Raw genomic sequence first — 15,185 nt, 5'->3', positions numbered from 1 at the left:
TTGCCTGGGAAATCCCATGGACAGAGGAGCCTGGCGGGCAAGTCCACAGGGTCCCGAAAGAGTCGGACACAGCTGAGCGACAGGAGCACGCGCTCACACGCACCCACTTAAATAGCCACCCAGGAGATAAACTCCACTCGGATGCATCTGACTCACTGTCAGAGCCCCAGCACCTAGAAGAGGGCCTGACTCACCCCAGGGCCCGAATTCGTCCTTTTTCTCGGGAAGCACCTGCCGTGCCAGGCGCTGTGGGATGGCTCCATGGTGACCTGCAGTGGGCACCATCGTCCGCATCCACATATGGGAAATGGAGGCACGGATGACAGCCTGATCCTCCCATGTCGTGGAAACTTCCAGATAGGTACATGTTTGTTGTTTCGACGTCTGGCAGTTGCTCGGTATTGCAGCAGGAAAGCCAAGGGCTCGGTCACAGAGAGCATGCAGAAGGGGAGCTGGACCATCACCTTCGGGGTCCGGGGAGGTCACGCTCAGAGGAGAGTCTCCTCTCCCAGCCGGGGCTGGCCATGTGGACGTGAGATGCAAGTGCTCTGGGTTTCTTAGGCTGACGGCGCACACTCAGGACGGGGCCACGGAGGAGGCAACCCGGGCACCCCTCATTTGCAGCTCCCCCATCACAGGCCCGTCCGCAGCACCAGCAGCAGCCGCACTGAGAGCGGTGCCTGGTGGGGGCGGGGCGGTGAGAGGGCGCCTCGCCCTGTGGTCCCGCCCCAGACCCCTCGCCCCAGCCTAACGGTGAGAGGACCTCCGACACTCCCCTTCGTCCCCAGATTGCCACCACCATCCACGTCAGAGTAAGTCTGAGAACCTGCCAGGCCAGGAGGAGCCCACGGAGACGCCCAAGGCCCCCGAATGGGGTGTGGGCCCAGGTGGGGTCCTGGGACAGAAACGGATGCATGCAAAATGCTGGGGAGATGGAATAAAACCTGGTCTTTAGGTAACAATCGTACGGCAACATCGGCTTAACTGATTTTGACAACGTCCTGCACAAAGGCAAGTTAATGAGAGGAGAAACCGAGCGTGGGGTTTGGGGAACTCTCTCCCCACGATTGTTCTGTAAACCCAAACGTTCTGAAATAAAATGTTTAGGAGGTGGGGAGCAGGGAAGGCCAGCCAGTTAACAGGGCAGTGTGGACCGGGGCGTGTGGGCCTGGACTGGACATCAGGTGTCCTGCAGGGACGATGGTGGGGCTGCGGTGTGTGGCCACCAGGCATGCCCGGTGCATGCTAGCTGGACGTGGAGAGCCGGGACTGAAGGCTGCGGGACTCTCCTGGAGCTCACACTCTGCAAAGTGGGCCTTCCTGTCAGGGCTCACGGGAGCCTCTCCTGTTTGGGGACCTGCTGCCTTTGGGGTGCACTGAGAGCAGGGGGTTGGGCCTCACCGACTGTGAGAGCGGTCACCCGATGCCCTCTCCAGGGGCACGTTGAGCTCTTGGCCCTCATCTGCACTGGCCCTGCCCAAGATCCCCATGGGGGTCCTTTCACCTTTGAATGTTTTTATTTTTTATGTGTAATTATACTTGCCATGGCTGCTGCTGCTAAGTCGCTTCAGTCGTGTGCAACTCTGTGCGACCCCATAGACGGCAGCCCACCAGGCTCCCCCGTCCCTGGGATTCTCCAGGCAAGAACACTGGAGTGGGTTGCCATTTCCTTCTCCAATGCATGAAAGTGAAAAGTGAAAGTGAAGTCGCTCAGTCGTGTCTGACCCTCAGCGACCCCATGGACTGCAGCCCACCAGGCTCCTCCGTCCATGGGATTTTCCAGGCAAGAGTACTGGAGTGGGGTGCCATTGCCTTCTCTGGTAATTTTACTTAGTTATTTTTGGCTGTGCTGGGTCTTTGCTGCTGGGCGGCTTCCTTTAATTGAGGTGAGTGGGGGCTATTCTCCAGGTGCCGTGTGGGCTTCCCGCTGCAGTGGCCTCTCCTGTTGCAGAGCAGGGGGCTCTGTGACACTTGGGCTTCAGGAGAAGCACCACATGGGCTCAGCGGTTGGGGTGCACGGGACCACTTAGCTGCTCGGCAGCATATGTGATCTTCCTGGACCAGGGATTGAACCGACGTCCCCTATGTTGCAAGGTGGATTCTTAACCACTGGATCACCAGGGAAGCCCTGAATGGTTTTTTTCTTAACAAAATCTCCAAAATTACATACGCTATAAAACCTGGATTGACTCTGAGAACTGTACATCCACAGAGTAATACTAAAGGTAAGTTTTTTTAAAAAACATATACACACATACATAAATATATATGTATGTATTTCTCAAAAAAGTAATATAAAATCATTTCCAAAATTTGGAGGGAAAAAAAGGGGGAGCAGCAGAAAAAAATGAAATGAAACAAGCATAGGTTGATACTATGGTCGTTTTCTAAACCACCCTCATGATTTTTCAAGTGCTCGCTGTAATTATTTTCAAGTTTTTCAGAGACTCTGACCTATATTTCAGTGCTCAGCTCAACGAGCTGAGTCCCCCGTGGGACTGTACCAACCTTAAAGACTAGTCTTGATCAAACTCGACCAGCACTTTAGAGCAGGCCACGCCCTCCTGCTGTGTGACAGTCCTCAGCCTGTCTGCAGGGTCCCCTGCCCTCTCTCTTTTCCTTTGTTTGAGTCACACAGCCTGTGGGCCCTTAGGTCTCTGACCAGGGATTGAACCTGTGCCCCATGTAGTCGAAGAGGGCTGTCTTAACCACTGGACTGCCATGGAGGGTCTGCTGGGCCCCCCTGGCCCTGCTGGGCCTTCCCCCCTCAGCCCAGCAGGCTCGTCCCTTGGGCTGGGCCTTGGGATGTGGCAGTTCTCTCCAGGCCCTGGCCTCTGGCAGAGACGCCTGGGACCAGAGAACGACCAGCTCCCTGGGAGGAGCTTGGGACGCCTGCAGGGGCCACGCTCCGCACAAACGGGCTTTGGGTTGGGCCGGCACCTGGACACACTGTGGCGGCAGCTTCAGAGTTCTGTTCCGTGAACGTGCTGACGAGGCCGTCCTGTGACGCTGGCGTGTCGAGAGGGCAGGTGTTACCCAGCACCTGCCTCCGCCACAGAGCCACGCCAGAGTGGTCCCTGCAGGACCCACTTCCAGGAGGACGGAGGCTGACTCTGCCTGCCAGGCGGCGCTGGCGGCGGCCAGTACCCTGAGAAGTGGGACGTGGGGACTGTCGGATGGGGTTACTTAGAACCGTCCGCTGGCACGGCCCTCAGCGCCGGCCAAACACCATCTCCATTTTAGCAGTGAGCTGCTAAGCGGCTCTTTCTGACCGTGATTAGCCAGCATGTTCACGGGCTTCTTAAGGGCACTGTTCCCTAATAGAAATAAACCCCAGATCGTTGGCCCAGATGATAGCGCTTGTCTTGCTATCTGCTCAGCAGGGAGACGTGTGACTTGCCCACTGACAAGTGGGCTGACTTGGCCCAGGCCGCAGACGAAGTCAGGGCCAGCCGGAGAGAACGGTCCTCTCCACTTCAGAGTCTTTGTGGTAACGATGCTCGACGTAGTCATGATACGGTGTGGACTACTCAGGACTCTCCTCTAGAGGCTCTCAGGGAAAGCATCTGGGCAGTGGCCAGCTCAGGCAGGCCCAGCAGGGGAGCTGGGGGCAGAGGATGCCCTCGATCACCTTCTCGGCATCCTGGCCCCTCCTGCACGCTGTCCTCACTTCTGAAGCTGTTTCCACACGCCTCCGGGTGACACGGTGCCCCCTGCCCTCGCCTGCCCCGGCCTCCCGCCACGCCCACCCGCTAGGGGCACCGTCCGACCGTCTCCCGTCTGGGCCCTCTCCCCACTGTCTCCCCACGGCACTTGGAATGAAGGTACCTCAATGGGAGAGCGCAGCACGGCGGATGCGAGGACGCATCTGACCACGTCCTTCTGTCAGGGGTTGAGGCTGACCATGTCAGCGTGCAGCCAGCACCCAGCAGAGCGCCTGGTGCAGAGCAGACGCCCAAGCAGGACTAAGTACTGGGCAGATGGACGGATGGAATGAATGACTGTATGTAAAGCCTGCTTCTTACATAGGCAAGATGTCTGACAAAGAGCCAACAGCCATGCACACTGTTGAGGGAACAGCCAGCGTGCACGTGAAGCCGTGCCCTATTTTATGTAACCCGGGCACCCCAGGGCACCTCCCTCACGGCCAGGGTTGGTGACTATGACCCGAGTACATCCTCCGGGAATCCACCAGGGAACCTGACCCCGTTCATCCGTGAGTGCCTATTAAGGGCACAAAGACGACGGAAACAGAGTCCTGATTTCAAGGAGACGACGCCCACGGGAGTCGGCTATGTCAGGATCCTGATGGCAAGAGGCCGCTCCTGCGGGGTCCTCTCCACCCCACGCAGACTGGGCGCCCCTGCGGGCACAGCCCCAGGCCCTCAGCATGGACCCCGGCACCCACCCAGGGAGGCCCTGGGGCCACTCCTGCTGCTGCCCGCCTCGGCGCCCACGCTGCCCTTTCATTTTCCCGAAGCCTGAGCCGCGGTTTCCATTTGAAACTCTGTAAAGCATCTGGAGCGTTTCGCTGGCTGGTGTGGGTCTGAGCCAGAAGGAAAGGTTAAAGACCTTATGAGCCGGGGAGAACTCTGATTATTGCCCATGGCGACACGGCCGCCTCGCTACTTACTGTTCTCGGACAGCTCCACGATGTAGTAAAGAACAGGGCTGTTCCCGTCGAAGGGTCGGACCCAGGAGAGCACCACAGCGTGGCTGTGCGCAGGGTTCAGGCTGGCCACGAGGTTCTGGGGTGAATGAGGCAGCTCACTTGGATACAAAGGAAGAAAGAAAAAAAAAAAGCACGTATCAGAATCATGTGATAACCTCCTGGCTCTCACACTGCTGGCTCCTGGGGTGTGATGTCTGGGAAAGAGCAAGCAGGCCCCGAACACAAATACTAATGACTCGCTGCCCTTCTCCCCCACAAAAAACAAGAACCATCACCACTCACAGCGTGTTTTATTTTCCAAACGTAATTTGATTTAATCCCTCTGGTAGGGATTAAACAACTAACGACTGTCGCTTAAATCGAGTGGGGAGGGCCCATTTCATACAGTAGATGGTTTAATTGAGAAAACTTGGTCACCAATTTGCTTCTGCAGCGAGACGCTGTTAATGGGAACACAGCAAGCCACGCACGAGGAAAAGGCCCGGGAAACAGGGTCGACTGTGGAAGTTCCCGACACCAGCTATCTGGAGTCACCAGCCAAAATGCCCATATGTGTCCTGGGACAGCGTGGCCGTCTCGCAACTGGGCGTGTGCAGTTATACGGTCGCCCTGGTTCTGTTGGGTAATGGAGATTGGGAGAGGCGTTGAAAGGCCACTGCGGTGAAAACGCTAACTGAAAACCCATGGAAACAGTGAACCACCCGTCAGCAAGGCCATAAAATGGAAACACAAAGCAGATGAATTCTGGAAAGAAGTCACAAGCAGAAGGGTCTTCATTGGGATTTACTGATGGTGAAGCTTCAAAACCCAGTTGTGTGGTTTCTGCCACCGACGGGCCTGAGACCTTGCACTCCCGCGCTGCCAGGCCCATGTTTAACCTTCGCCCCTTGGGCCCTGGGGCACGGCCCTGCCTTTTGGACCTTAGGACTGGCTCCTCACCCTGCCAGAGAGGGGAGGGGGCCGGAAAGGGGACGCTGGGTGTGACCTGTTTCATCCACCAGCCAGCTCTGGTGTCTCTTACACATCAATTACTGCTGACCCACACAGGCCAGCACAGAAAGCCATAATTATACTTGATATTTTTAATTTAAAAAATGTACTCATTACCCTCGGAAATTTATTAAGCTGTTACGTGCTTGCAGCTACCTAAGAAACACAGCTCTCTCTAACCACCCCTGCGGTTTATAAACAAACTAATATTTCTCATGTAGACCGCGACTTTAAATCAGTACCACGAAGGATGAACTCGGGCCTGAAACGTCGTCCTGTTTTCTCTTTAATTGTGAACTGAGTTTTAAATCAGGAGAGGGGCCCCTCTGCTCTGTCCACAACACCAGAGCTCCCGGAGTTGTGAGGCTCGGGCTGCCCAGAACCCTGCGCTCTGCTGGGAGTCACGCCGCTCCCCTGCCCTCAGCAGCGCCCCCTCCCCACTCATCAGCCAGCACTGCCCTCCAGGCGCTCTCCTTCGAGCACAGCGCTGCCTGCGGGGACCAAGCCCATAACCCATCACTCGCCCAGCCTCCAGAGCCCAGTCTCCCCTCTGTGGGGACCCTCTGAGCCCCCTCGCCCCAGACTCAAGCAGAACTCATCACGCCTACCTCGACTCTCTCTGTAATTGATAGACTTTTCAGCTGGACAAATGTCGTGAAGCCCACAGAGCAGGGCCAGGGCATGTGCTGGACCACGGGCCCTTGTCCTCTGCCAAGCAGCCTTGTCCACCCCACGTCACTGATGCCTGGAGCTGAGCGGCATGCAGGGGACAGGGAGAGGGTGGGTGTGTTGACCCCGCCGGGGCAGAGGGAGGAAGTGAGCCCTCTCCAGCCCGCCCTCCCGGGTGTGGACACAGCCAGAAGGTGGCCCTGGCCCTGGCCGCCCAGAGCGCCCAGCTGGGGAGCCATGACGGGGACAGCAGCTGAGAGGCAGTGCCCTGCGGGAGAGGCGGGGGCCGAGGACGAGGGCATCGGGGGTGAAGACGGAGGACCGGGTGGGCAGTGGCCGCTGGGGGCACAGGCAGGGCCGGGGGCGCCGTGGGGTTGCAGCGGGGGAACACAGGGCTTGCACTGCGTTAAGGAAGGGGGCAAGTGAGGGAGGCCCGGGTCCAGAATTTCTGGCTGTCGGTGTGACGCTGGCTTTCTGGGGCTAGAACCGGGACCCTGAGGGCAGCTCGCTAGAAAGGGTCCTGGGGACGCACTGTCAGAGGGTGCTCTGTGTAACCTCAGGAGGGAGAAGAGGTGAGCGGCAAGGCTGGTCAGTGGTCAGAGGAGGCAGGCGGCCGGGGCTGACGCAGGTGGGGTCCGGGGAAGACATGGCAGCCGGAGGAGGGCCGCACGGCGGGCCCGGGACCAGCCTCACAGAGCGGTCCTCCTGTCCCTGTGGAGGGATGGACAGGACAGGGGGCGGCGGGAAGGGACAGGCTCCTTCTGCAGAAGAGGAGAGTCGGCCGTGGCCTGGAGCGTCTCCGCACACCCTGTCCCGGGGGTTACCAGGGGTCCGATCCTAACGTTCCCACAGCCCGGAAGACCCCGGGTCTCTGCTCAGCGTCAGATCATGCCTCTCAGCCTAAATGGGGTGCGCTTAGCAACAACCCATCTGACAGGTGAGTGGACGGCTCTCTTCCTGGGGCCGGAGTGCCGTTGAGACGGCGGGCTGCTCACCACCCCATGTCTGCTGGTCACTCCAGGCAGCCTCCCGTCCAGGCGTCCTCTCAGGAAGCCCTGGAGCCAGCTTGGACAAGGCCCTGGTCCATCCATCTCACCCGGGGCGCGGGTCTGGGGTCCTGCCTCCTGGCCCCTGAACGGCCACCAAGGGGAGGAGCACAGGGCCTGCGGAAAGGGGGCACGCCGGACAGCAGCAACACAGCCCCGAGCCTGCGGCGGACGGGTGAGCGGAGAATTCTAGAAAGACTGGGGAGACTTAGGAACTTAAAAGGCAAAGTAGCCTTGAGACATTTAGCGCCGGTACCGAGATCTACAGCCAGCGGTGCCCAGGGACGTCGCCGTTTGGGACACAGCTGGGGATAACGAGCCCTCGTCCACCACTGCCCAAGTCACGGTCACCCCCGGAGGACGGCCGATGCAAAGTGCGGTTTTTACATACATCACAGGACTCCAAGTCGGAAGGAAATTTAGATTTTTTTTTGATTTAGATTTCTCTTTTTAAATTTAGATTTCTTCTGATTCCCATTTGGAATTCCTCTCTAGCATATCTCCGGTTCAATATTACCGGTTTCACAATGCAAAGAACTCTGTAATATACATTGGAAACGTACACTGTTTCTTTAAATGATAAGTTTCGGTTATCTGGAAAATTAAGCTTGGTGAAATACTCGACTAACCCATCCACAGCCGACAAATGAGGCTTTCCGATATTCTGAATCCATTTCGGAGGATCTTATCTGATAGCAGGAGAGGGTGTCGCAGCATGTCTCTGCCAGCTCGGAAAGGAGATAAATGATCAGCAGAGTGACTCGCGACCCTGACATGCAGATGGGGTGACAAACGAAAGGATCTGAGGACGTGGGGGCGAAGCCCGTGCTGAGTCACTGCGCGGTCTGAAGAGAGCTCGCCATCGGGGAACTAGGCCGCGGTAATGGCAGAAATTACCAACAACCGGGCCTGGCCTCTGCGGCCGGCGAGGCAATGAGGTGTGTTTGGAAAAAACCAGCTGGGGAGAGACCCAAGAGGAAGCGGATGGTGAAGGGGTACCCGCGGGGGGCTGCCCAGGAGGGAGAGGGGCCAATGAGCATTTTCCTATAGAAAAGGCCTGCCCCTTGAGCGGACAAACGACGCCTTGGTGAAATCCATCTTCTCTGACTTCACTCTGAGGATGAAGGCAGTGGGGGCTCGATAGCTCTTGAGAAATGGCACTAAATTGTTCGCTCTGTATTACGGCTTTGTCAGAAGCGGTTCTAGTGAAGGAAACCTCTCCCACTGCCTCGGGGCCGCGTCTCCAGCCGCTCCGTAAATGAGGCTTTCCTCTGTACTCTGGCTCAGAGGAATTAGTCTCTGGTCTCAGAAGGAAAGACGCGGTGCTAATTGGGTTTTTAAATGATTAACAGTCAACCCACAGAGCCTTGGTGTCTGGTCCCTCTGGGGTGCTCAATACAGCAAGAAGCTTCGGGGGTCTGCAGTCCCCCCAGACCCGGTTTCTTCCTGTAAGGCCCCAGCAAACCGGTAGGACAGACGCAACTAACACGGCCGGTGACCAGCATAACCAAGACTGCGTGCTGTTAATTGGTCAGATGTGTCATGAGACCCTCTGGAATTGCAGAGACCTCTCCTCTCTGGGAGGGGGTGAGGCAGACCCCTCTGAAATTAATCCTCCTTGGTGGCACCAAATACCCAAACCTGTCTCAATCTGCTAAGTGGAGCGGGGCTTCCTCGGACACTGATGGGCCACCTGTTCCAGGCACTGAGGCCTCCGTGGTACATAGACACGCCTGGTACGTCCGAGGGCCACAGACTTCAGGCAGAAACAAAGCAGGCGAAAGAGAGACAGCTCTTGGCCCCAGTGTGTGTGGGGGGGTGCTGTTGATGAAAAGAGGAGTATTTTTTTATGAGATGGTGAGGCATAGTAAGAACTGGGACTGACTGTCCCCCTTGAGTGGGGCTCCTGGCCAGTCCAGTCAAACTTTACCGCCATCCTTCAAGGTAAACGACAACGCACCCCATTCACAGGTGAGAAGACCGAGGCTGCAGCATGGGAGCTGGGGAGGGGCCCCCAGGCCAGCATCGCTTGGGGGCAGCCAGTGGCCCTGCTGCAATGGTGGCTTCTCCCCCCACCAGGGTCCCCTAGCCCCCCTGCCCCCCAGGCTGACACAGAGCAGACGCTCCAGGGCGCCAACTATGGAGCAAGCCCACAGGAGAGCTGCCAGTGGCTGGCCTGCTCCTGAGAAGCCCACTTGTAACGTTTCTAATTTCTATATTTAACAAAGTGGCTTTTAACTGAGAGGGGAGGCTGGGAAGCATGCTTTCAGGCTCTTCTGAAGGACACTATTTAGCCGAGAGTAGCTCTCAGTCACTCCTGCAACAGGAGACTGTGGTTGTTGTCATCCGAGCGAATCCGGGAGACGCTAACGCGCTGGATTTGCAAGTTCTCTGAGCCGCTCGGATGGCCCGCAATCCTGAGTTATGACTATTTTCATCACTATTGCCATCGCCGACGCCCTGGAGTTAGGACCTTATTGGATCTAAAGATACGCGCGCTCTAACCTACAACCTTCCCCATTCATTCCGATTTGGAAGAACTGAGAGCTTATTACATGAACAATTCACAAGGACCGCTGTCTCTCACACCGGCTCTGCAACCAGTCGCACCGAAATTGGTTTGAATCGCGAAGCTGCAGTATTTCTGTATTTGGAGATGAGGTGTTTTCCCATTTCAGAAAGCCCATTATTTTATAGATACAGCAACATTTGCTGAAAAAAAAAATGCATTTTACTTAGAGGAAATCAAATAAGCAAATAGTAGGGAAGATATGTAAATCAGCAGAACATAAAAGCTGTGCAGAATAAAAGAGCCCACTACACTGGAAGCGTGCAGTTTGGCTTCTGCTGACAGAATCTTTATGAAATGCTAACATTTATTTATTTGGTACCAGTGATGGATGATCTGAGTTCTCAAAGGTAGTTTAACTGTGAATAGCGCGGTGTGTCAGGTGGATTCATGGGTCGTGGACGCCAGAATCATCAACAATTTTTAGGAAGGTCTTCCCGTGAGCTGTGGATGGGGAAAGGAAGACAGGGGACCAGGGCTGAGCAGGGTGGGCACCCTCAAGCGGTGGGGGGCCCCTACAGGAAGGCCAGAGGCCTGAGCAGACTGGCTGGGAGGACTACTGGAGGCCCGCGACACACACGTTCATTCAACCACCAATGTGCATTCACTGAGCGCCCCAGGTATGCCAAACACGGCCAGGCCTCAAAACGCAGAGCTGTGTCATCCTCCAGTCCCGGGGAGAGAGAAGGGGGAGACAGAGGGTGAGGAGGTTAGACGGCATCACTGACTCAGTGGACGTGGATCTGAGCAAACTCTCAGAGAGAGTGGAGGACAGAGGAGCCTGGCGTGCTGCAGTCTATGGGGTCACAAAGAGTTGGACACGACTGAGCGACTGAACAACAGCAAATAAACGCTGCAGAGATGACCTGGTCAGCAGGCCCTTCAGCTTCCTGCCTATGAGGAGAGGGGCTGGGGGAGGCGAGTGTGGCCCCCCCGGCTCCCCACTCCGGAAGACCAGGCAGCTGCCCATCCCGCCTGCCACATCTGTGAGTTCTGGTGGGAGGTATGCACCTCCTCTCAGGGGCACCGGGCCGGCCTGCTGTCCCTTACCGGCTGGAGATTCTGATGGGCATTGCGTGGAAGGGCGGGGTAAACAGTCCGTCAGGACGCAGGGTCGGAGGGGATCATCGAGGAGGAACAGCGATCGTGAACCAGCCAAGCTGAGGGCGGACACGACCCGACTTTAAGGTTGCTGACCCCCACCCTGTAAGTGTGCGCGTCTGAGGCCCGGGGCGATGACCAAACCCCCAGCCCTGCAAGAGTGTGTGTCTACGGCCCGGGGCAGCAGCCTCTGATCCCTGTTGTGCAACCCACTGCCGTGTGACCAGCGTGGAGGAGTGGTGACGCTGTGCGCAGGCAGGCGTGGTACTCACATCACCTCCAGGCGTGCCGTCCTGGAGTCGTTCCCACCCTCGGAGATCACCCCGCACGTGTAGTCCCCGATGTCGCCTGACCACGTCTGGCTGATGAGGAGGGACCCGTCTTTCTCCACCACGACCCTGGAGCTGCTGGACGGGGCGATGACCACGTTGTCCTTCTTCCACACGTAGCTGTGGGCCAAGCAGAGAGGCCTGAGTGAGGACCCCGGCCGCCGACCTTCCCCCTCTGTTAAAAAGTGAGCCATTGGTGACTTGTGAACATGCGTGTGTGCTACGCTGCTTCAGTTGTGTCCAGTCCTTGCGACCCCATGGACTGTAGCTCACCAGGCTCCCTCTGTCCGTGGGATTCTCCAGGCAAGAATGCTGGAGTGGGTGGCCATGCCCTCCTCCAGGGGAATCTTCCTGACCCAGGGATCAAACTCGCGTCTCTCACGTCTCCTGCATTGGCAGGCGGGTTCTTCACCGCTAGAGCACCCGGGCAGCACGACTTTGTAAATGTATTGTAGTAAATAGTAAGAACCACGGAAATGTGCTCTTTAAAGGGTGGTACCTAACATGGGAATTACACCTTAAAAAAAGGAAAGCAACCTAAGGTCTTGGTCGAAACACAGAGGCAGATGCTGAAGTTAAAAGCTGGACACTGAAGGCCAGGGCAGACGCTGCTCAGTCCTGCGGTTCGGGACGGGCAGTCTGAGGGCTTGTGGTCATGCCTGTCATCGCTACATCTGCCCCTCCCGCGGAGGAACATCCTGGAGGCCAGAGTGAGGCTGGACGGGGCAGGGCTGCGTTAAAGTCCCCAGGGCGGAATTCCCCAATTCCTGAAGAGAACGCATCACACCCCGTCAACACGCTTTCTTAAAACCCATTCTGTCCTTAAAACTGCACGCCCTTCTCTTTTCATTCCTTATGATGCTTTAGCACGCTTTTCTTTTCACGTGTAGACGCTGCTAGGAGCCCGCCAGCCTGGGGCTGTGGGTGGGCAGGGGCCCCTCACTGGTCACTGCTGGATGGGATCACAGTGCTGACTCTCCTCTCCCAAATCCTGGACCGGATTTCCAAAACGCGCCCAGTTCTTTCAGGCTTGATGCACACAGAGCACAGGCGTCGACGCACGGCTCTTCCGGCATCACCCGCAGACAGAGCGGGACTGACCCCGCGGGAAGGAGGGGAGTCCGCTGCTCGCTCTGGGAGCAGCACTCAGGGCCGGCGCCTCTCCGGGTGTCCAGGCGGGGGCTGCCCAGAGTGAGCAACTTAATCACTTCTCAGGAAGTGAGCTCCGACTCTGTTTAACCACATAAGGAGCTTCAAGAAAACCACACAGATCTGAGGGGTTTCTCTCGTGGCCTTAGGGCAGCAGAAAATACCTGTTTGTCCTTTATTGGGTGACACTCCTAAGTCCTTTAGAAACGAATGAATTCTCTAGGATCCAAGAATTCTCTAGGTTATCTTCTAATTTGTTGGTTTTTGTGTGTTTGCTTTACATTCAACATTCTTGGAAGGAAGGCAAACTTGATTTCTGAGCTCTGAGGAACTCCAGAGAGGCACATAGAAATACAACAATTCTCAATTTGTCCAATAGCTGCCCAAGAAGAGAGAAAACAGCCGGGGCTCCACATCCAGGTAGTGACGCGTCTATGCGTCCACCGCCCTCTCCCCCTGCTCAGAGTGGAATGTGAGGAAGCAGGAGGACACCTCGGTTCTGTCAGGGCTGACTGCATGCCTTTGGGGCTGAGGCCACAGTGGAAACACGAGGATGACCGTGTCCTCTTTCTAGATGCATGCTCAAGGCTGGTTCTGAAAATTAAAAACTCTTCTGAAAGTGGCGGCTCTTGGGGAAGAAGCTCGTGGTCGACAGCCACCTGTGTCTGCTGCCCCGTGTCCACCTGGACGGTCAGGTTCTTCATCATGACCTTCCAGGCTGAGTCAGACAAAGCTGGGGCGGGGTCACCGGCCCCTGAGCGGGCCTTCACATCCTCCGGTTCCCCTCGTTCCGTGTGTTTTCCTCTAAGCGAGTTGATCACTGTGGGGCCTTCCCCCACGTGGCGCTCCCTCTCTGCCTGATACACAGGAGCCGTCCTTGCGGTAGAGCAGACCCCTCGGGTCCAGCCTGGCCCCAGCGCAAACACTGCTGAAATCCCATTCGATCTCTCTGGAATTTTCTCTCATTAAGTATCAGCCTCTGACAAGCACGTTTTACAGATAGTGTATTAACCTTGGCAGAAAAATCATGAAACGCTGTATTGAAGTCATGAAGTGGAACACAGGTCACTGTAAATAACACATAAGGCTGGAGTGGGAAATGGGGTCTGCGTGATTAATGAAGGGGCCCGGGACTGTACGAGGCTGTAATCAGGGATCTGTGGCTGAAATCAGAGCTCCCGAGATTCTCCCCTCTCATCTCTACCTCAGGGCCCCAGCTCACGGAATGTTAATGCTGTAACTGACGGAGCTGACCGGAGAGAAATGCGTGGGTCGTGGGTGGCTCCGCAGTGCAGCGTGGCCGTGGTCCCCTTGATCACCACGCGGTCCTCTGGAGGGGTCACGATGGACGTTCGATCTGCAAAGACACAAACTGCAGCTCAGACAGGACCCTGTGGCTGAGAGCTTCCTCCCTCGGTGGGGGGTTGGGGCGTAACGAACTGGTCATCTGACGTCACAACCTCGCTTCCTCTCACCTTGGCAAAACGAGTATAGACGGAAGCGCTCAGAGATGTTCAGGGAATGGAAAGCAAGCCCATCTGCATCTCGGGGAGGCAGGCAGGCCTCCTGCCCCCCACCCCCCAGGTCATCCCCCGACCTCGGCACACTCCAGAAGGAAACGGGAAGCAAGATCCCAGGCAGGTGTCTACCAGGCTCTACGCTCTGAGGAAAAATCTGGATTCTTTCCCGAGAGGATCAACATTCTGGTAAGGTCCACACTGCACCTCATGGCTTTGCAAAGCACTTTCATTTATGGGTTTACTTAATCCTTACAACAGCCTTGCAAGGGCTGTGATTCTCCCAGTGACCAGGAGGGGAAACCGGTGCTCGGCTCTGCAGGGTCTCTTGCCCGATAGTCCGGGGCCAGTGCGCGGGGGACCTGGTGCTCTGTGCAGGCCTGAACGCCTGCCCGCACTCCACAGCCCTGCCCTGTGCCCCCATGCCGCACACCCTGGAGGCCAGCGCTGCTCTGAGGCAGGAAAGAGCCCGGAGCCCAGGTCAGGAGGCTGGGTCCCTGCCTGACCGCTCACCCGTGGGGCATCCAGAGAAGCACCTCTGCTCGGAGCTTGGTTTTCCTGCCTATGAAAGGGGAGCTGCTGTTTGCTCCCACTGGGACAGACAGGGCAGGGGTGTCTGGGGAGACCCCAGGCCACACGAGGCTGTGCCAGCCATTCTTGTGTTATCACAATTTTGCATCTTAGCAGACCCACAATATGCTCTGGTGAATGACCTACAGAGATGCAGACATCAGTTTTCCAGAAGCTTTTACACTTACAGTTAATTTCGAGGGATGCTGGATGAATCAGACGTGGCTGACACATTAGGTTATCCCATGGGACAAAACCTCTTTTCTAGTAAATATTTAACAATATTGGGGGGGGCACGCTGTACTCATGGTTTTTTAAAAAACTAGTGATATCTTTAGAAAACCTAATAAATTAGGAAGGGTCATTTATCAGAGTGGACACCAACTATATTATAGAAATTTAAGCCAGATATGAAATAAAGCACAAGTGCTTTTTTTTCTAGCTTTTCTTCAAGGAAGGTATTTTAAAAAATTATTCACTCATGCACTTAAAAGTTTCTCTCCTTATATAGATGGCTTTAGCAAAATCTATTAATGAGCACTGTTACTGGCTGTTTTGGACAATAATTTTGCA

General features: G+C 56.2%; 1 protein-coding gene across 3 annotated transcripts in view; it reads right to left on the bottom strand.

Annotated features, from left to right (window-relative positions):
* The window catches only part of SDK1 (sidekick cell adhesion molecule 1), a 628,823-nt gene that overhangs the window by 153,912 nt on the left and 459,726 nt on the right, over positions 1-15,185 (bottom strand). For all 3 annotated transcript variants that reach the window (XM_045164319.1, XM_045164317.1, XM_045164318.1), the window contains exons 12-14: positions 13,780-13,882; positions 11,320-11,496; positions 4,634-4,770 (exon numbers count right to left, since the gene is read on the bottom strand). In XM_045164319.1, the coding sequence (XP_045020254.1) occupies positions 4,634-4,770; positions 11,320-11,496; positions 13,780-13,882 (417 nt within the window). The remainder of the gene's footprint in view (positions 1-4,633; positions 4,771-11,319; positions 11,497-13,779; positions 13,883-15,185) is intronic.

The sequence above is a fragment of the Bubalus bubalis genome, chromosome 24 (genome assembly GCF_019923935.1).
Source record: "Bubalus bubalis isolate 160015118507 breed Murrah chromosome 24, NDDB_SH_1, whole genome shotgun sequence".
In the NCBI taxonomy this organism is placed as follows: domain Eukaryota; kingdom Metazoa; phylum Chordata; class Mammalia; order Artiodactyla; family Bovidae; genus Bubalus; species Bubalus bubalis.
The sequence above is the reverse complement of the archived record's forward strand: the minus strand, read 5'-3'. Positions and strand labels throughout refer to the sequence as shown.